Genomic DNA, 21022 nt, shown 5'->3' with positions numbered 1-21022 from the left:
CACTTTTAGTGCCCTCAGCTTTGGGGGCCGGCGAGGGCGTCCCACTGGCGAGTACAAGCCTTTTGTCCGGGATAGTGGGATTTCTTGAAGAAAAAAAAATAAAAAACGGCTAACAGGCAGAGCTGCCGCTAAAACTAGGAAGTGACAACTTTTGGGGGTTTCACTTTATTTTCAAAACTGTAGTAGTGAATCCAAAAAAGACGTATTTTGAATCATACAAAAAAATTATCCACAGTACAATGTTTATAAAGCCCCAACCACCTCAGAGAAATGACAACACAGCCTTAACGAGGCTGAGGCTCCGCCACCACTCGCAGAGGCAGGCAGGGGGACACCGGGCCCTGCGGGTTGTCAGTCTGTCCGTCTGATGACTCAGCGAAGCCCACCAAGCAGAAGTTCCTGGGCCCTCCCACAGGAAAGGCGGGGCGGGGCCCGGGGCGCGGGGGCGGGGCCCGGGGCGGGGCCCGGGGCGCGGGGGCGGGGCCCGGGGGCTGGGCCGGCAGGAGGGCTTCCTGGCCGCTGGCCATGCCCCGGGCCTCGCCGGTTGCTCCTGCAGCCCGCCGCGGCCCCTGGCACGCATCTGCTCCCGCGTGGGAGACCGGCTCTTCCCCCGGTCCGCTGCGGCGGGGACAGGTCTGCGGAGGCGCAGGGGCGGGCTAGTCGGGGTCGGAGGGCTGCAGGCTGGCTTGCGGGGGCCACGGCATGGCGGGGTCTCCGAGCTGGGGATGGAGAAGGATGAGGGCACCCGGGCTGGAGCGGCAGGTGGATTGCAGAGCCCCTTGTTGGCCTGAGCCCTGCGCTTCTGAGCAGACCCGCTGCTCTCCCAGACCCTTCTAAAGCAGGCTAGTAAGGGAATGAGAGACGGATCTGGAACCTGGCAGAGAGTCCATGTGGACAAGATGGCAGCTGTAACACCCCCCCACCCCCAAGATTCTGCTATCCAGAACAAACACTTCTTCTGGAAGCAAGGAAAAGCCCCGGATATTTCCCAAGGACTTTATCATTGGGTCCTCACTGGGGGATTGAAAGGTGGGGTGATCAAAACAGCAAGCAGCTGGAACCCCCCCCCATTAAGAGTTCAAAAAGCCAAGAGGCCCACGGGCTGTGCTGATGCGTGCAAGGAGTACCGTGCCACGCAGAGGTGTCCCCCGCCTAGGGGAGCCCCATGCGCAAGGAGTGCACCCCATAAGGAGAACTGCCCAGCGTGGAAAAAAGTGCATCCTGCCCAGGAATGGCACCAGACACATGGAGAGCTGACACAGCAGGATGACACAACAAAAAAAGATGCAGGTTCCCGGTGCCCCGAGAATGCAGGTGAACACAGAAGAACACACAGCGAGTGGACACAGAGAGCAGACAGCTAAGGGGGGGAAAGGGGAGAGAAATGAAAAATAAATCTTAAAAAAAAAGGAAGTATTTGAATGCATACACAGAAAAATAGCAGATCTTATGGGAATGAAAGGTGCAATAAATGAAGTTAAAGAAAACAAAACAAAACCAAGCGGGTCCTGAACAAGCGCTCTCGCTCTCAGCTCTCTTGCCTCTGAACCTGTTCCTGCCTTCTGTGCGCTGCTCTCACCATTTTTCCTCTGCTGTGTGGCCCTGCAAATAAACCTGGGGATCTATAACGTATAATGGGGAATTGTAGTCTGTAAATCAGCCCTCTTTACCACTTTTCAGCCCCTTCCTCTTTACCTGGGCCCCCTGATCTGTTATTTTCTCCCATTTCTCTTTCCCCCTACCTGAACAAATTACTGGTGTAACTCACCCAGCGTGCTTTTGAAATTCTTTCTGCAGCGTAGTCAAAGAACCTAAATGAAATCGGGTAACACTTCATCTCTGGCTTCTGCAGCGAACATCTCTCTTCTCCCAGCCTCTCCACCAGCACCCACCCACAGGCATCACAAGGTCACCGGACTGGCTCGTGGCGACTTCCTAAGCAGCCTCCGACCCTTGGCATGGAACGGCGTCCCTGTGCTGAGCGTCGAGCTTGAGCGATCTCATTTAGAGAAAAGACTTTAAAATGTCGGCCACCATGAGGCCCAGGGGTCAGGGCGCCTTTCATCTTGCCCACTGCGCATCCCCAGCAGGACATGGAAGCCACGGCGGATGTTGCCTATAACTATGACGGTGACAGAGGACACGATGTTGGGCGGTGTCCACAGCTCATCGGTGGCCCCCAGCTTGTTGTCCCAAATGATTTTTGACAAAGGTGCAAAAGCAATTTGGTGGAAGAATGATAGACCTTCCAACACATGGTGCTGGGGCCATTGGCCATCCACAGGCAGAAAACTGAACCTCCACCTCACTATAATTTCTGTAACACTTTTAGGAGAAAACAGAGAAGAAAATATTTGGGACTGAGGACTAGGCCAGGAGTTCTTGGACATCACACCAGAAGCATCATCCATACAAGAAAAACTCATAAATTGGGCTCAATCAGCTTAAACAAAATGAAAGCTTTTGTTCTGTGAGAGACTCTGTAAACAGACAATTTGGAGACTGCAAAAAAAAAAAAGAAAAGAAAGAATTGCAAATCACATATCAAACAAAGGATTAGTATCCAGGATATATAAAGAACTCTCCAGGGAAACAGATGTGGCCCAACCAATTGGGCTCCTGTCTACCATATAGGAGGTCCAGAGTTTGATGCCCATGGCCTCCTGGTGAGGGCAAGTTGGCCCATGTGGAGTGCCGGCCCATGCCGGAATGCCACCCACGCAGGAGCGCCCCCTGTGTGGGAATGCCACCCCGTTCAGGAGTACTGGCTGATCCTGAGAGCTGGTGCAGCAAGATGACACAACAAGAGACACAGAAGAGAGAAAATAAGAAGACGTAGCAGAACAGGGAGCTGAGGTGGTACAAGAGAATAATCTCTTCTCTTCCACTCCGGAAGTTCTCAGGATCGGTTCCTAGAGCTGCCTAATGAGAATACAAGCAGACATGGAAGAACACACAGTGAATGGACACAGAGAGCAGAAAATGGGCGGAACAGAGGTGAGGGGAGAAGTAAATAAAATAAATCTTAAAAAAAAAAAAGAACTCTCCAAACTCAACAGTGTTTTAAAAAAATCAGTTTGAAAATGGGCATGACTTGATAAAAAGTTCACTGAGGAAAGGCAAACAAAGCACTTGAAAAAATATTCAATATCATTAGCCATGAGAGAAATACAAATTAAAATCACTGATGAAGGAAACAGATATAGTGAAAGTGGCTGAGCACCTGCTTCTCATGTGCAAGATCCTGGGTTCAATCCCCTGTACCACCTAAAAAAAAAAAAAAGCTACCACTACACACCTATTAGAATGGCTGAAAATGTAAAAAGCCAACAATATCAAGTGCTAGGGGTGATGTAAAGAAACTGGATCCCTCAGACATTGGGGCTGGGAATGCAAAATGGTCCCACCATTCTGGAAAATAGTTTTTAAGAATGCACAAAGGTGATGAACAAACATTACAGACTACAAAATAAAATGTACAAATGTCCAACAGCAGATGAAAAATATTCAAATTCATCAATATGAAAGAAATGTAAAATAAAGTAATAACAAAGTATACTTTTTCTCTTATCACACTGGCAAAGATGAAATTTTATGCTAGTAGTTTGTGCATATAAATGTATAGAGAAATGTACATTGATAGAAGTACAAATTGTCACCTTCCAAAAAGCAATTCAGTATGGTGTGTCAAGAGTCTTAAAAATCTTTCTACTTTTTGGCATAGTAATCCCATTTCTAGAAATCTATCCTAAGAATTAGAAACACAATAGAATATTGACTACCAAAGTAAAAAAAAAAAAGATATATATATATTTTTCAAACAGCATTTAAGTGTATTTAAGTGCATAGGGGAATGTTTAAATCATAGTACACTCATGAACATCATTCATTTTTTTAATTTTTCAAAGAAAAAGTGACTCATTAACATTTAAAACTTAATTACTACTGAAAATATGTTTTCAGTAATTATTTGTTAAACTATCACAGCATAATAGTCTGTAGAATGTTCCAAGTATGTTTTAAAATTCCATGAAATGCACAGAAAAAAAAAAAAAAAAAAAAACCCAGAAGGAAACACAGCAAAATAAGAACAACAGTTATTGGCGGTTTCCTTTTCCTTTTTATTATTTTTTAAATTTCCCAACTTTAGAAAATACCATGGTTGTTTTAGCATCAGAAAGTGGGAACAAATTATTCAAAAAGTCTAAAAAGCGCTGCAAACAGCACCGCACAATTGTAATAGCACACATCAGCTCTTAGAGAGAGAAGTTTAGTATTAAAAGCAGCACAGCTGCCTCTGAACAGGGCTCCCCAGGCAACCTCTCAGTGGTTGCCAACACAGAATGCTGCCTTCCAGAGCACAACCGCCCTCCCTGAAGTTTCTGAGCCCTGCTTCCCCTCGCAAGAATGAGTTGTCCTCAGAGGTAGGTGGCTGGTTTGAATTCCTTCTACACAACTACACACCTGCTGAGTGGGTTCAGAGGAAAGGTGCTCACTCCTTTAACAAAAGGGCAATGAAGCTGAAAGAAATCTAGTTTCTTGGATTTGTTGTGCCCACCAGAAGACTGGTAAGCATTCTTTAGTACAGAGGAAACTCACCTAAGGCAGGGGGCGATTGTTGGAAATGAACTTGAAATTTTGAAGCCCCGCTAGGAGGGTCATGGATGGGGTCTGATCACTGTCTCCTAATTTGAAAAGCTGGAGGGGTGGATGGACATGATTACTGTTGAAAGTGGAAACTTTGCCCCATTACTTAGTAAATCATGGTGACTCAGTCTTTCAGGAACTTATGAACTAATTTGGGGGGCAGAGGTGAGGGTGGGAGGGGGGCAGGACTAGGCTGACTTGTTAAAGCATATTCATTCTATGCCCTAAATATATATATGGAGCATGAACTACATATAATTTCAGGCAGTCCAGTTCCAGAGACCCCATCTTAAGCACCATTTTACAGCACCTTCCCAAGAGGTTGGAGATGGGAGGAAAGAGAGAATGGTAGGGCCTTGGAGCTCTAGTCCTTGGGCTTCCAGAATATGAGATTTCCAATGTTTTTATTAGAGAAAAGAGGAAAAGGGGGAGAGGATGTTTTAAATGAGATGCGGCACATAAATCCTCAGTTATTAGACGATTAGGATTATAGCATTTCCAGCCAGAATATTCGATTAATGTTTTAAACAGAATTTACCAATTCCTGAGCAGCCATGAATTTCTAGTCACTCACAGGACGCAGCAGGATCTCCCTGGGTTTCCCATCACCTACAGGAGGAGGGGACAGGAAACGGCCTGGGGGGCAAATCTGGCCCAACGCCTGTTTTTTGTAAATAAAGTTTTATGGAAACACTGGCACTCCCACTCACAGATAGTCTGTGACTGCTTTCAATGTATGCGGCAGAGTTGACTGGTTGCAGTAGAGGCCGTTTTGGCCTGCAAAGCTGAAAATATTTTTTACATAAAAGTTTGCTGACCCCTAGCCTAAAGTATTACAGTGATTGTTAATTTTTTCCCTTAACTTTCTATTTTGAAAAAAGTCAAATCGACAGAAAAGTTGTGGGAAGCGTACAGTGAACACTTATAGACCTTTCTCCTTAATTCAACACTTCTTAACATTTTGTCACATTGTGCTTCCTGCCTTCACTCTCTCTTCACTTTCCCTCTTTCTAAACACACACTTTGCAGGTGCAGTATTAGAAAGTTAGGGCAAACATTAATATTTCTAAATGCATTAGTGTATGTCACTATCCTAAGAATAAGGACATTTTTTCCAATGTGGCCATAGGAATTTAACATTGATACAAAAACAGACCACGTCCAGACTTTCCCAATACTGTCTTGTGTAGGTATTTTAAAGGACAAATACTGGATGATTGTGCAGTTATGAACTAATTTTATTGTGTAAACTCATGGAGTTATTAAGTAGAATATAGGTCACCAGAAAATAGAATGAGGTTAGAGAATGGAAAGCTGAAGGTTAACTTGTGCATAATTGGTGAAAAGGTTGTTCGTTAATTTTTGGACATGAGTAGAAAAGGTGAAAAGTATATCATAATGTGGTTTGATTTTTAAAGATTTATTGTAATTCATTTCTTTCTCCCCACCCACTCATTGTTTTATACTTGTTGTATCTTCTTCTTCCTTGTTTCTTTCGGAGGCACCGGGAATGGAGCCCGGGACCTCCAATGTGGGAGGGAGGCACCCAATCCCTTGAGCCACCTCTGTCCCTTGCCCTGCTGTGTCACTCATCATGCTTTTCTTCCCCTATCATGCCCCTGCATCAGTCTGACGTGCCTGCCTGTTGCGCCAGCTTGCTTTCTTCTTTAGGAGACACTGGGAACCAAACTAGGGACCTCCCATGTGGTAGGCAGGCGCCCAATTGCTTGAGCCAGATCTGCTTCCCCATTATATTTTTAACTAGCAGTGCTATTATATAGGTATACTGAAAGCAAAAGTCTAAAGTCATGTATATTATAAAAGGAAATCTAAAAAACGTAGCATAGGACTGTATAGCATAGTAAATGTCATGGGAAAGCTGAATATGGGTAATCTTGCATATATAAGACTGGTTTTCCTTGAAACTGAACAAATGTATGTTAATATTATAAGATGTTAATATCAGGAAAAAAGCAAAACAAAACACATTATGCTAAGTGAGAGAAACCAGACACAAAGTACTACATATTGTATAATTCCATTTATATAAAATGTAACTATAAATCAATGACTAGAGATGGAATTAGATTAGTGGCTATGTAGGGCTGGGGAAGGTGGATTGAGAGGTGACTGGTAAGGAGTGCAGAGCTTTGCTTTTTGGAGTTATGAAGGGGTTCTAAAATCTTTTGTGGTGATGAATGCACAACACTGTGGTTATACTAAAAGCCTTGACTGTACACTCTGAATGATTGTATGGTTTGTGAATATATCTCAATAAAACTTCTTCCAAAAAAATCCAGCTTCCTGTGCAGGACTGCTCATTGCGTCTGCTGGCCCTGTGCGGCGGCTTGCTTGGTTGGTAGAGGTGGGGTCTGGCTGCGGACGAGGGGTCGGTCCAGCTCTGGACAAGGGGTTGGTCCCACTTGGGACAAGGGGTCAGTCCGGCAGCATACGAGGGGTCGGTCTCACAGGGGTTGCGCGGTTTGGCTGACGGGGTCGCCTGGCGAAGCCGGCGACGAAGGGGTCGCCCGGAGAAGCAGGCGACGAACTGGGCACAAGGGAGGCCAGGCCCTTGTCGGGGGTTCTCAGGACTGGAGGGCGCACGGCAGAAGAACTACCGCGGAGACAAGGTAAACACGCAAGTCCAACTTTATTGAGGGAGAGGCAACAGTTTTATAGGGGCTGGGGAAGGCTGATTGGTCGAAGCCATGCCCTGTTCTGATTGGTTGCCAGCGAAAGGTCAGTGGGCGGTACTGGACGGGGGAGGGGTGGTGATTAGGGATTGGCTGTCGCTGTTGCTGGGGGAAGGGGCAGGGTTTAGGGATTGGTGGCTGCTGTTGCTGGGGTGGAGGGCAGACTTGAGTTTCCCGCCCACGCCTGGCTGTTGCTGCTGTCGGGGGGAGGGAAAAGGGCAGACTGGATTTTTCCGCCCACGCCTGGCTGTTGCTGCTGTCGGGGGAGGGGAAAAGGGCAAACTGGAATTTTCCACCCTGCGCCTGCGCAGGGAGAAAGAAGAAGAAGGGTGCCGCCCTACAGGCATCGTGTGGCGCCATCCGGGAGGAGGGGCGGCCGCGGAAGCATGGCTGCCGAGAAGGGGAGACCCGAGGGCACTCTGCGCCCATGCCGAGCTTCCTTCAGGGGTGGCGGTGAGTCCGACCAGCCACCCTATTATGGGGGCAGCGGCTTGGCCTGCCGCGGCTGCTCCCCCGCCAGGCCAGCAAACCACACTTCAGCCCGAGGGGTGACCGCATTTCCCCCTTCTTTTCAAATAAGGACCAGGATGGCAGCAGCAACAAGTAGCTGAGGCCCAAGAGGCAGTAAGCAATGAGGGAAGCGGGGCTGAAGAGGGAGGTGAGTATGACGGGGATATAAATGTACAATTTAGGGGGTGGTATCTTGCCGTTGCAAGCAAGGGTGGCCAATGTCCAATTCTTGTTGATCTCGGCGGCTATAAGATCCATCTGTTGTTAAAAGTCCAGGATGACAGCACGTTGCAGGTAGTTGATCTCTCCTTGGCAGCGAAGACATTGTAGGAGAGGATTACTTTTTCCTGCCAGAGGCTTACTGTCCAATTAAAAGGCTGATGGCTGGGGTTGGTGAGTGCAATGGGGAGTGTGAGGAAAAGAAGGGTGATGGTTTTGGACAAGAGGAGGCTTGGTGAAGTCATTATGGGAGGAAGATAAGGAGTAAAGCATAAAAGAGGATAATAAACAGAAAGGCGATGGAGAGTAGAATTCGTTGGCCGAGGTTCCAATCTTCTGGTGCGGTAGCGGCTAGACAGATGGCGGAAAATATTATCAAGAAAGCAAAGGTTATGAGGAAGAAATAAAGTATTAAAGGCTGTGGGGGAAGTGAGAAGATCATTTAGAGGATAGGGTTGAGAATGGTATGTTTAAGACAGAAGCTTTGTGGTTTGTAAGAGACTGCTTTATAAACGAAGGAGAATGAGGGCAGTAAATATAGTAATGATAGATAGGAAGATGACAGTGAGGAGGAGTCTTTGTTTAAGGTTCCAATCGTCCGGCGCAACAGTGGCTAGGCCGATAGCGAGGGGTGTTGCTAAATAGACAATGGCTGCAAAGACAAAATCATCTTGTTTCCTTAAGAATAACTTTTCTTTAAATACTTAGTAGCATGCAATATTAGAAACCGTTTCCTAAAAGCAAGTTGGCAGGGGAGCTTGGTTGCTGTTAATCTTTCCTGTTATAAAATTACCTTTTATTATTATTATCATCAATTCAGTTTTATATATATATATTTAAGAATGACCTTTTGGAATTAGCCATTTAATACCTTAATGTAAACTATTGAAGATAAATTTTATCTTTACAGAACACATTCCCTTACGTAAAGTTATCACAATACCTTTTACACTTGCCGCATGCAAATTAAATTTCAAGAGTTTATGAAAAATTAGCCATCTTACTTTAGGACAAAATACGTCTTTTTGCAAAACTTATTACATTTCCGTTAGCATTTTTACAAACTTTTAACCTTTTTAATATTCATATAAGTTTTACATTCTTTATATTATCCTGTGAAGAAAAATAAGTTATTCATTTTAATCTAGGCAAGAACAACTTTTTATGAAGACGTACAGTTAATTTTGTTAATTAAGACTTACAATTTTTTTAAATTGTAGATATCTTATTAACATTTAAACTTATGTATTAATATAATAAACTTAAGTATTAATATAAGCGCTTATTTAATTTTTGGCCATTTGAATAGAGCTCTTTTAAAGATTTCTAGTAATTTATATTTACCATCCGGAGGTATCACAATATATGTTGACATTGAACGAACAGACAGACAAACACAGAACAATTACAACACATTAACAGAAATATATAATTTATTTACAGTTGACTCATAATTCTTACTTTCTTGGTATAGCTGCTTTTAAATCCTTTTTTATATAGCATATCATAGATTATACCCTTCAAGATTTCTTCTGGACTTCATGTTGCCTGTAATAAGCCAGGAGGGAATCTTTTACCTTCCTGCTCCACAGCAAAAGTGACCCTATCTATAAGGCGAGTATAGGTGTCCAGGTCCCAAAGCTGACACGTGGTAAGCCACGCATTAAAGGGGAGAAGAAGGTCCCAATATACTTGAAGCTGTTTGAAAGAGATCTTACACCGGTGAGTGTCTAGGAGACCGGCAAGGGCCCGAACTTGTGGGGCTTGCTTAGCAGATAGGATGTTACCCATTGCCAATGGCCTTTTGGAGCCAATAAGAAAAGGGGTCCTTACCTTGAGAGCGTGGCGATGGGAGCCGAGGTGTGCAGTGAGACGAGGGGTCAGAGCCGATGGGACTCCGACGGTGGTCGCGGGCCAAGAGAAGGCCCTGACGAGGGGAGGGCGGAACGACGAGCAGTGGAGCAAGGCAAAGGGGAGCAAGCACGGAGGGGAGGAGGCAGAGGTGAAGGCAGGGGTGGAGGTGCTCAGGCACGCGCTCCTGAGAGTTTTACTGGCGCCTCTTAATCATAGCAGGTCGGTATAAGCCGCCGACATGGAAGGAGAAAGCCATCCAGCGATTCTCCCAGACCGCAGTGGATCATATGAGGTCACCAAGGTTCAGGAGCAGCAATGCAGAGCGAAAAGATAGGGGTGAGAAGAGAGGAGGGCGTAGGGCTGTGGTAGGGTTACTTCAGACGTGCAAACGCGCGCTCCCGAGAAATCTAAGGCTCCTCTTAATCATAGCGGGTCGGTATAAGCCCCCGACATGGAAGGAGAAAGCCATCCAGCGATTCTCCCAGACCGCCGTGGATCATATGAGGTAGCCAAGGCTCAGGTAGCAGCAATGTTGCATGAGAGAAGCCCCACGGTGAGAAGAGAGTGGGGGGGCTGCCAGGTTATGGAGTGAGGCTGTGGTGGAGTTGCCTTGCCCCACGTTGTGCTGTGGTGGGGTTGCTTTGCCCCACGTTGGGCGCCAACTGCGGCGGCTTGCTCAGTCGGTAGAGGTGGGGTCTGGCTGTGGACGAGGGGTCGGTCCAGCTCTGGACGAGGGGTCGGTCCCGCTTGGGACGAGGGATCGGTCCCGCTTGGGACGAGGGGTCGGTCCGGCAGCAGATGAGGGGTCGGTCTCACAGGGGTTGCGCGGTTTGGCTGACGGGGTCGCCTGGCAAAGCCGGCGACGAAGGGGTCGCCCGGAGAAGCAGGCGACGAACTGGGCACAAGGGAGGCCAGGCCCTTGTCAGGGGCTCTCAGGACTGGAGGGCGCATGGCAGAAGAACTACCGCGGAGACAAGGTAAACACGCAAGTCCAACTTTATTGAGGGAGAGGCAACAGTTTTATAGGGGCTGGGGAAGGCTGATTGGTCGAAGCCACGCCCTGTTCTGATTGGTTGCCGGCGAAAGGTCAGTGGGCGGTACTGGACGGGGGAGGGGTGGTGATTAGGGATTGGCTGTTGCTGTTGCTGGGGGAAGGGGCAGGGTTTAGGGATTGGTGGCTGCTGTTGCTGGGGTGGAGGGTAGACTTGAGTTTCCCGCCCACACCTGGCTGTTGCTGCTGTCGGGGGGAGGGAAAAGGGCAGACTGGATTTTTCCGCCCACGCCTGGCTGTTGTTGCTGTCGGGGGAGGGGAAAAGGGCAGACTGGAATTTTCCACCCTGCGCCTGCGCAGGGAGAAAGAAGAAGAAGGGTGCCGCCCTACAGGCATCGTGTGGCGCCATCCGGGAGGAGGGGTGGCTGCGGAAGCATGGCTGCCGAGAAGGGGAGACCCGAGGGCACTCTGCGCCCATGCTGAGCTCCCTTCAGGGGTGGCGGTGAGTCCGACCAGCCACCCTATTATGGGGGCAGCAGCTTGGCCTGCCTCGGCTGCTCCCCCGCCAGGCCAGCAAACCACACTCAGCCCGAGGGGTGACCGCAGCCCTGTCTCTTTAGTCGCCTTAGGCTATGACAGAAGAGGGGTGCCGCCTTATTTGCCTCTTTGTTTCCTGTTTGTCATGACATTGCTATTTTCGAAGTATGGCCTTGAAGTTTCGCAGAATGTCCCTCTTCCCGGATTTGTTTGATCATTTCCTTATGACTAGATTCATAGTTTAAGCATTTGGGGCAGGAATAACAAAGAAGTGACATGGCCTTCTCAGTGAAACCCTTCAGGAGACCCAGTGATAGTTTGTTAATAACTGCCCTGTCGGTGGTGAACAGCTTTCAATTGCTAAAGACTCACAGTGGCAGGGCTTATAGAGCTGTAGTTCACCACAGAAAAGGGTTAAAAGAAGCAACAGAGTTACAGGAAGGAAATGCATTGCAGACCAAGGCTGTGTCACAGACTGGGGTCTGGAAAGGCCAGGAGGGAGCTCCCCCTGCAAGAGCCAAGACAGAATGCGCTTTCTGTCCTGGCTCAGGAACCACCAACACGTGCACAAAACGTCATGGAACAGGGAGCCCCAAAGGCGCCTCCGTTTGTTGTTTTTTCATTTCTGATCACATAGGCACATTCCTGCTATTCCATCAGTCTCAACTACAGCACCCTCCAGAGCAGGGGCTCTTAACCTTTTTTGTTCCACTGACCCCTTTGCCCATCAGGTAAAATGAATACTACTGTCATTTATTTACTGCATACATTCATAAGTGAAAGAAATGCTAGGTTTCAGTGAGCAGTCAGAGAAAATAAAGATACTAAGGTGATTTTTTTTCAGTTCAAGCTCATGGATCCCTGAAATCTTTCCACAGATCCTGTAGGAGTTTGATATGGCTAAGAATTCCAAAAATAGATACTGGATTATGTTTGTAATCTGGTCTGTACCTGGGCGTGATTGAGTTATGATTGGGGCTTTGACTGGGCCACGTCATTAGTGGGTGGGGACTCACAGATAAAAGGCATGGGAAAGAACAGAGTTGAGGGTTTCTGTTGTTGGTGTTTTGATTTTGAAGTTTGATGCTGAAGTCTTAAGGTGAAGCCCCAGGAAGTAAGTACACAGAGGAAAGAGAAGCAAGCCCCGGAAAGAGAGGACCTGAGCCAGGGAAAGAGCACAGAGGAATAGAGACAGCGCCTTAGACACAGCAGAAACCCCAGGCAGAGAGACAGAACTGTTCACCTGATAAACTACAGCCGACCTTGTGGAGAGAGGCTCATAGTCTACAGCTGACCTTGTGGAGAAAACAGAGGAGCTGAGCCCAGAGGAGCCCAGGAAACCTGACCCCTCACAGATGTGGGCAGCCATCTTGCTCCAACACGTAGAAATGGACTACGGTGAGGGAAGTAACTTATGCTTTATGGCCTGGTATTTTTAAGCTCCTACCCCAAATAAATACCCTTTATAACGCCCAGAAGATTTCTGGTATTTTGCATCAGCACCCCTTTGGCTGACTAATACAGACCCCTAGTTAAGAAACCCTGCTCCAGAGAGTCTCAAGCCCAGGTGTAAATCAACAGTCTCACTGTTATCAGTAAACGATGCCAAGCAGCTGCTACAAATTGCCTGGAAACTCTTTGGACCCATGGACACAAAACAACATTATTGATCAGCATGGGCCATGCCTTGACCAGGGTCAGTGCCGTGCAGAAACTTGAGCAAAACAGCTCAGGCCAATTCGGAGTTAACCCTCCCAGCTCAGTCCACCCTCCAGACCCACGGTGAAGGCAATTTTCCAAAAACATAATCACCCTGTTGGAGAGCAATTATTTGACTTACAACAGTCTATAATCATTTAGAAAATCAAAATGTGTCTACTGACCCCAAATATTTGCACTAACTAGGGAGGGAGGGGGTGGTATGCATTTAAACAGAGAGCTGCACCATCCAATAATAGCAGCACGACCTGCCATATTTTTGGACTAATTTTACATTTCTTTTGCCTCCCTGATCAACGGCTAGCTGCACTTTACAGTATACTTCTCCTGAGAGATTAAAAACCATAATTATTTCTCATTATTTTGTCCCTCCCAACAAAATCTATCTTTTCTCACATACCATACATTAAATCTAATAGAAGTCTATGGTATCATCAGAATCAGAACGTCTTGGTATAGCCATACTCCTTTTCTCAGGATATATGGTTTGAAAGATATTGGTTCCCCATGAGAGAGATACCCCAAGGCGCATTACTCCCCCATGGGAAGCACTCTAGTCCTGTTTAAAATATGTCCAATATCTGCAAGGTGCTCGTTAGGGAAAGGATAGTTGGCACTCAGTCATGGAACCAAAGCTGCTAAAGAGCACTTTAATAGGTTGCATTGTTCAGTGAAGAATCCCATAGACCAGGTGGCTCCTAAGTCTCCCCCAAGTGCGTGCCCTTCTGCTGTGAGGATCCTTCGCCATTGTCCCTGGGAGAGCCTCGGACTCCGTTTGAATTAAGGTATCTCCTAATGCAGCTGTGTTGACACGCACGCTTGCTTCATTTCTGTCGCTGGGTGGGAGCATATTGTCTTGGTGCCAGCTGTAATCACAAGGCTCCTTTTTTTTTTTTTTTGTATTTTTTTTTTTTAATTTATTTATTTAATTTCCCCCCCTCCCCTGGTTGTCTGTTCTTGGTGTCTATTTGCTGCGTCTTGTTTCTTTGTCCGCTTCTGTTGTCGTCAGCGGCACGGGAAGTGTGGGCGGCGCCATTCCTGGGCAGGTTGCTCTTTCTTTTCACGCTGGGCGGCTTTCCTCACAGGCGCACTCCTTGCGCGTGGGGCTCCCCCACGCGGGGGACACCCTTGCGTGGCACGGCACTCCTTGCGCGCATCAGCACTGCGCATGGCCAGCTCCACACGGGTCAAGGAGGCCCGGGGTTTGAACCGCGGACCTCCCATATGGTAGAGGGACGCCCTAACCACTGGGCCAAAGTCCGTTTCCCATCACAAGGCTCCTTTTATCAGTGCTTTCTTAGCTTGCCCTCCTTGCCTTTGAAGTACCTTGTGCACTCCTGTCCCATTAACATGAAGTCTGTGCAGCTTTTTCTCATGTTTTTTTGTCATAGTTCCACCAGTTATGCATCTACCTCCAAACAGTATGTTGATTACCTTGGCATGTTTTGGAATTTTGTGTAATGAAATGATGCTGTAACATAACATTTGATGAGTTGGTTGTTCCCTAATAGTAGTACATCCTGAGATTGATTCTCATTCCTGTGTGAGCTATATTCAATCATTTTCACTGAAGTTTTGTATTTGATTGTAAAGGAATACAACAAAATCTATTTTTACATTTGACTCTTTATGGGCATTTGTTGTCTTCAGCCACCCCCTCAATTTTTTTCATTTCTCTCCCCTTACCCCCCGCCCCCCAGTTGTCTGTTCTCTGTGTCCATTAGCTGTGTGTTTTTCTGTGACCGTTTCTATCCTTATCAGTGGCACTGAGAATCTGTGTGGTGCCACTCCTGTGCAGGCTGTACCTTCTTTCATGCTGGGCAGCTCTCCTTATGGGGTGCACTCCTTGCGTGTGGGGCTACCCTACACGGGTACCCTACACGGCACTCCCTGCGTGCATCAGCACCGCACATGGGCCAGTTCCACACAGGTCAAGGAGGCCCGGGGTTTGAACCGTGGACCTCCCACATGGTAGGCGCATGCCCTAACCACTGGGCCAAGTCTGCTCTCCACGACCTCAATTTTTTTATGACTACAGAAAGTGCTATTGTAAACATCTTTCATGTTTACTTGTGTCTATGGGCAAGTGTTTCTCCAGGGTATATGCCTAGGAATAGGGTTATTGGGATATATATTCTCAAGAGAGAATGTTCAATAATGATTTAGCATGAGTACTGCTGAAAAAGATTGAGTTTTTCTACCTCATAAAATTATGAACTGGCATATTGTTATCTGTCATAATTCATTCCAATAAGATGTGAAGAATTCCCAAACAGGAATTTGATCATCCAGAAAGAATTATGGTCTAAATGGAAATTAAATAATTAAACCAATAATTAATTTCATTCTTAGGGATTATTATGTCAAATGGAGCTGTAATATAAAAATTGGAATTCTGTTATAATTAACTTTTATTATATTAGGATTATCTATATTTACAAATGTTTGTTTCTGTACTATCTATTTCTTAGAATTGATTATACGAAATCTAACCTGGCCTTGCACTTTCCTCTAAAATTTGTAATTTCTTTAATTTTTCTATTTATTTTAAAATTTTACAATAAAGGTCTTTTTAACAGCTTAAAAAAAAGCCATTGATTATACAGTCTGGATAGATCATATGGTATGTATGTATCTCAATAAAACTGCCTAGTAAACAAATAATTGTGTAAGAATAACCAGAAATAGCAGCTACATACAGCAGGGGAAACAGAGAGATCGAGAGAGGAGGAATTTCCTTGTTTGTCTGTTTTTTGTTTATTTTTATGGAAATAATGAAAATACTTTAATAATTAATGAAGTGATATATGCACAACTATGTGATTGTACCAAATACCATTGATTATACACTTTGGATAAATTGTATGCTTTATTAATATGGATCAATAAATTGATTTATTTTTTAAAAACAGGGTGGGTTGGGGGAAAAATACACCAAATGTAAGGTATGGACTATATTTAGTAGTAATATTTTTTCGATGCTCTTGCATAGTTTGTAATAAATGTATGACTACAATGCAAGGTGTTGGAGGGGTCATGTATGCATCCCCTGTATGATGTTGTACACGTTTATTTTGTAAATTCATAACTTTTACTATACACTAATTGTTTATGTATGTTCATGTATGAATAACATACTAAAATTTAAAAAAAGGGAGAGGGAAGTACAAGCGATAAGGCCTCCGCCTACCACATGGGAGGACCAGTTCCATCTCTGGGGCCTCCTGGTGAAAAAGAAGAGAAAGCATGCCTGTGTGGCAATCCAGTGCCCGCATGGCGAGCTGAGTGCCCATGTGGTGAGCCGAGCACCCAAGTGGGTGTCCGTGTGGCGAGCCAAGTGCCCACATGGTGAGCTGTCCGCGCGAGTGACGGGTGTGCTGAGTTCAGTGCGCACGTGAGTGCCCCCACGGTGAGCCAGTGTCCGCTCAAGTGAGTCACGCAGCAAGATGATGACTCAACAAAAGAGAAACGGAGGGCAGAGTCAAGGTGAAGAGCAGCAGAGACCAGGAACTGCTGGGGCGCTACTGACAAGGAACCTCCCTCCACATCGGGGTCCCCAGGATCGAATGCCGGTGAATCCTAGAGGAGACAGATGAGAAGACAGAAAGAGAAATAGGTAAAGAAGATCACACAGTGAATGGACACAGACAGCAAAAACAGCAGGGCGGGGTAGGGGAAGAGAAATAAATAGAAGTTTAAAAAAAAAAAAAGGGAGAGGATGTCTATCTTCAAATATCCTGGATAATGCCAAGTTATTTTACCAAGTGGTGTACCAAGTTATACTCTCATTACCAGTGATTAATACACGTGTATAGAAACACAGAGATACACATAAACAGAGCACACACACACAAACATGATAAATGTGCGCACACACATACGCTCACCACACAAATGCCTGCACAGCCGAAACTCACAGCCATCACACACCACACAAGCGCCAAGAAACCCACCCAGATTGACGCATACGCACCACGCACACATCCCACAGCCCTAGTCTCACACCACCACGTTCGCACTCAGATAAAGAAACGTGCATCACGCACTCCACGTTCAAAGGCACACATCCCACAATACACACTTGGTACACGTCGACACCCAGGGAAGACAGGAGGCGTGGCCTTCGCCGGCGGAGGCTGAGGAATCTTGTCCCTGCCGGGCCGCCGTCGGACGCCAGGGGTCGGAGGTCACGGCAGCGTTGGCGGAGGCGTTTTTCTCACCCGGAAACCGCGGCTGGCGGAGCCGAGCCCGAATAGCGGTGCCTTGTGCGGTGCTGGCCTCTGGTGCTGCCGTGGGCCCCGCTGAACCGGCCGCTGCCCCCGGCGCGGCGGAGAGGATGGCGTCGGGAGGCCCCGGGCCCGCCGCGCGCCGCGGCGAGTGAGCCGAGCGCGAGCAGCTGGGCCGGCGGGGTCCGGGGCGCGTCGCTACCCGCCGGGGCGGGGTGAGCCGGGGTCGGGGCCCAGCCGGCTGACAGTGGGGGCGGGAGGAGCGGGAGGAGCGGGAGGCGGTGTGGTGCGGTGGTGCGGTGGTGCGGAGCGGCCTTTCCGTGCGCGCTTTTTCCTGGCCTCTCCAGTTGCAGCCCCTGCCGCCGGTGGGGGGTCGCGCCGAGTCAGTCGTGGTCCGGCCTGCGCTAGCAGCCTCGTCCTGGCCACCTGCGACCGGGGCTTGTCCAGCCTTATCTCCCCGAGCAAGGGCCCCTGCCGCCCTCCAGATGGCAGGGTTTCCTCTCTCTGGAGCTAAGGCCTCGCTGCTTGGCACGGGGAGCGTTTTGGTAGCTTGCCAGTTTTGACTCTGGATACTGTTTGGGTTACTTCTGCGTTTACAAAGTAAATGTATCTCAGAAAGAAGGTGGGGGATACGTCAGTGCAGAGAATTAAAGTGGAATGTCCGTGTTCTGTGTGTCAAGCTTGGGAAATATCCAAAATGGGGTGGATTGGTATCTTCACTAAGATTTTAGTGAGATAATGAGTAGTTTCAAGAAACCCTGGAGCCTTGTAGTTTCAGTTCCCTTTATAGGCACAGTTAGGAATAAAGCTAGGCCTGTTGTGCTGTTTTGAATTGTTTTCAGAATTGAATACCACAACCGTTAGACAGCTGGTGAGGAGGCCTTGTTGAAGATTCTGATGTCTGTAGTTTTAATTCTTAGCTAGCAGATGATAGCTCTCACTGGGTGATGAGTGGTGAGTTTCTTTGCAGCCTGCTTTGGCAGGGAAGTTGTGGCTTCCTCTTAATTGCTACTTTCCTGCCTCAAAGGTGAGCCGCTGTGGTAGGTGGGAGGAAAAACTCCAAGGCTGATGATGGATATTTGATAAACTGGTTTGTCCCTATAACACCATTTTTGGTCAGCGTGGGCTCCGAGCTTCTGTACCCAGCTGTAGATGGAATTCCACTGGTGCTGTCTTCCTCCTCCTTCATTTCTTCTAATGATTCTGAAAGGAATTAGACCTGTTGTGGACCTCAAATACACTAAATGACTCCAAGCGTTTTTTCTCTGTAGGAGTAAGGCGATGGTATGTTTTACCATCGTAAAGAAGGTGCTGGAGGAGTTCTTGTGGCCTGTTTGCGGTGGACTTGATTCAGGGCTGGCCGGCAAGGTCTGGGCACTAAGATTCCAAGTGCTGATCAAGTGCACCGTCTCTATTTGGGCTCCAGCTGCAGCTGCTGCAGGAAGGAGAGTGAGAGAACTAAGGGCAAATAGTTTCTAACCACAAGGAAATTAAAGCAGTAAGCTATAAAATGTGGCAGGACTTAATGGCCATAGGGGAATACCAAGTGTTAGGGATTTTATTATGGTTAGAATCAGAGAAAGGGCTTCATCAAGGATGTGACCTTTGGGGAGTGAATGTGGCTCAAGGGGGTGAGTGTCTGCTTTCCACGTGGGAAGTCCCTGTTTGGTTCCCAGTGCCTCCCCCAAACAACAACAACAAAAACAAGCAAACAAATGAAAAACCAGCTCAGGAGCCAATGTGGCTCAGTGGTTGAGCACCAGCTTCCTGCATTTCCTCCATATGGAGTCTTGGGTTCAATCCCCAGCCCCTGCACCTCAAAAAAAAAGGATGTGACCTTTGAGGTCCATCAGGAGGATTTGGGCCTTTCAAAATTAGCTGGGAAATGAAATGTCCAGGGTCCGTTGGTGAGTTAGCGATGGATTAGATAGTGGAGCAGTACGTGCCCAGGAGTATTGGCCGAGACAGCTGGTTAAGGGTTAAATGCTTTTGAAAGAGGGAATAGAGAGGTAAAACATATGCCACCGGTTGGACTCTTGGTAGATTTCTGAGTTTAAAGACATCTTCATTTTATGAGTTTGTCTTGCTTTATTAAGCCAGTGGCATAAAGCAGTGCTTAACTTACGGTAAGGGCAGTGAAAAGATGCCCATTGCCTTTCCTGTCTGGTATTAATAATCAGGAAATTAAATTTGGTGTCTGTGAGTTGTTTCACAGTGCCTCTGTTTATTTTATTTTTTGTCTTTATTTTTTTAATGTTACATAAAAAAAAATGAGGTCCCCATATGCCCCCCACCCCCCTCACCCCACTCCTCTGCCCATAACAACCACCTCCTCAATCATCATGAGACATTCATTGCATTTGGTGAATCCATCTCTGAGCACCGCTGCACCTCATGGTCAGTGGTCCACATCATAGCCCACACTCTCCCACGTTCCACCCAGTGGGTCGTGGGAGGATATACAATGTCTGGTAACTGTCCCTGCAGCATCACCAAGGACCACTCCAAGTCCTGAAAATGCCTCCACATCTCATCTCTGCCTCCCATTCCCTACCCCCAGCAGCCACCATGGCCACTTTCTCCACACCAATGCCACATTTTCTTCGATTACTAATCACAATAGTTCATGAATAGAATATCAGTAAGTCCACTCTAATCCATACTCTATTCCTCCATCCTGTGGACCCTAGAATGGCCATGTCCACTCCACATCTATATCAAGAGGGGGCTTAGATTCCACATGGATGCTAGATGCAATCCTCCTGCTTTCATTTGTAGGCACTCTTGTCTCCCTGGTGTGGTGGTTGACCTTCAACTCCATGTTAGCTGAGTGGGGTAAGTCCAATAAACCAGAGTGTAGGAGTTACAAGTCTCTTGAGGCTCAGGGCCTGGCTATCAGTCCAGAGATTCAGGTCCCCTGGGTATACACTAAACCCCAGCACCAACTACAGTCTTGTGGACAGAGACCACATCTGAGTCCAGCTCCATCGCACAGAAACACAAACTCCAAAGTAGGGCCAACTGACATGGCACCAGTGCCTCTGTTTAGTTTGCAAAGCTCAAATGTGTTCAGGTCTCTGCAGCTCTGGCCATGGCTAAGTGATAAATAGCAAGCCCTCCAGCCATCTCTTGAGTGTTTCTGAATAACATCTAGTCCACTTCACAGAGATGCTGTTTCTCTTGCTGAATTTTGTCGAAACCATTTAAACCTCGATGCCTTGTAATTGCTTGAGCATTGTGCTGAATTCAGGACCTCACTGGCTTCCGCCTTATCCTTTCTGTGCCATCTTGAGCAGCTGTGTGGCGCAATGGATAGCACATTGGACTTCTAGAGATGGGAGACTGATTCAAGACTGTAGCATATTAACTTTTTTTTTTTTTTTTGAGGTTCTGGGTACTGGCAGTTGAACCTGGGACCTTAAATATGGAAAGCTGGCGCTCAACCACAAAGCCATATTATATTGGCTTCCCAGAATTTTTTGGTTTTTTTCTCATTTGTTTTGTGTCTGTTTTTCCAGGAGGCATCAGGAACTGAATCCAGGACTTCCCATGTGGGAGGTGGGCACTCAACTGCTTGAGCCACATCTTCTCCCCCATATTAACTTTTGAATGCCCTTTTTTTTTAA

At 47.0% G+C, this 21022-nt stretch overlaps 1 protein-coding gene across 2 annotated transcripts in view; it reads left to right on the top strand.

Moving 5' to 3' along the window:
• Positions 1–4328: 4328 nt before the first annotated feature.
• TMEM248 (transmembrane protein 248) overlaps positions 4329–21022 on the top strand; it is a 49815-nt gene continuing 33121 nt past the window's right edge. Inside the window, exon 1 of one of the 2 annotated variants that reach the window (XM_058285984.1) lies at positions 4329–4424. In XM_058285984.1, the coding sequence (XP_058141967.1) occupies positions 4344–4424 (81 nt within the window). In that variant the 5' untranslated portion in view covers positions 4329–4343. Of the gene's footprint in view, positions 4425–17345; positions 17612–21022 lie in introns of those variants that run through there. The other variant, XM_004460701.5, reaches the window with a different exon arrangement.

Source organism: Dasypus novemcinctus, chromosome 23, assembly GCF_030445035.2.
Source record: "Dasypus novemcinctus isolate mDasNov1 chromosome 23, mDasNov1.1.hap2, whole genome shotgun sequence".
NCBI classification, from domain to species: domain Eukaryota; kingdom Metazoa; phylum Chordata; class Mammalia; order Cingulata; family Dasypodidae; genus Dasypus; species Dasypus novemcinctus.
The sequence above is the reverse complement of the archived record's forward strand: the minus strand, read 5'-3'. Positions and strand labels throughout refer to the sequence as shown.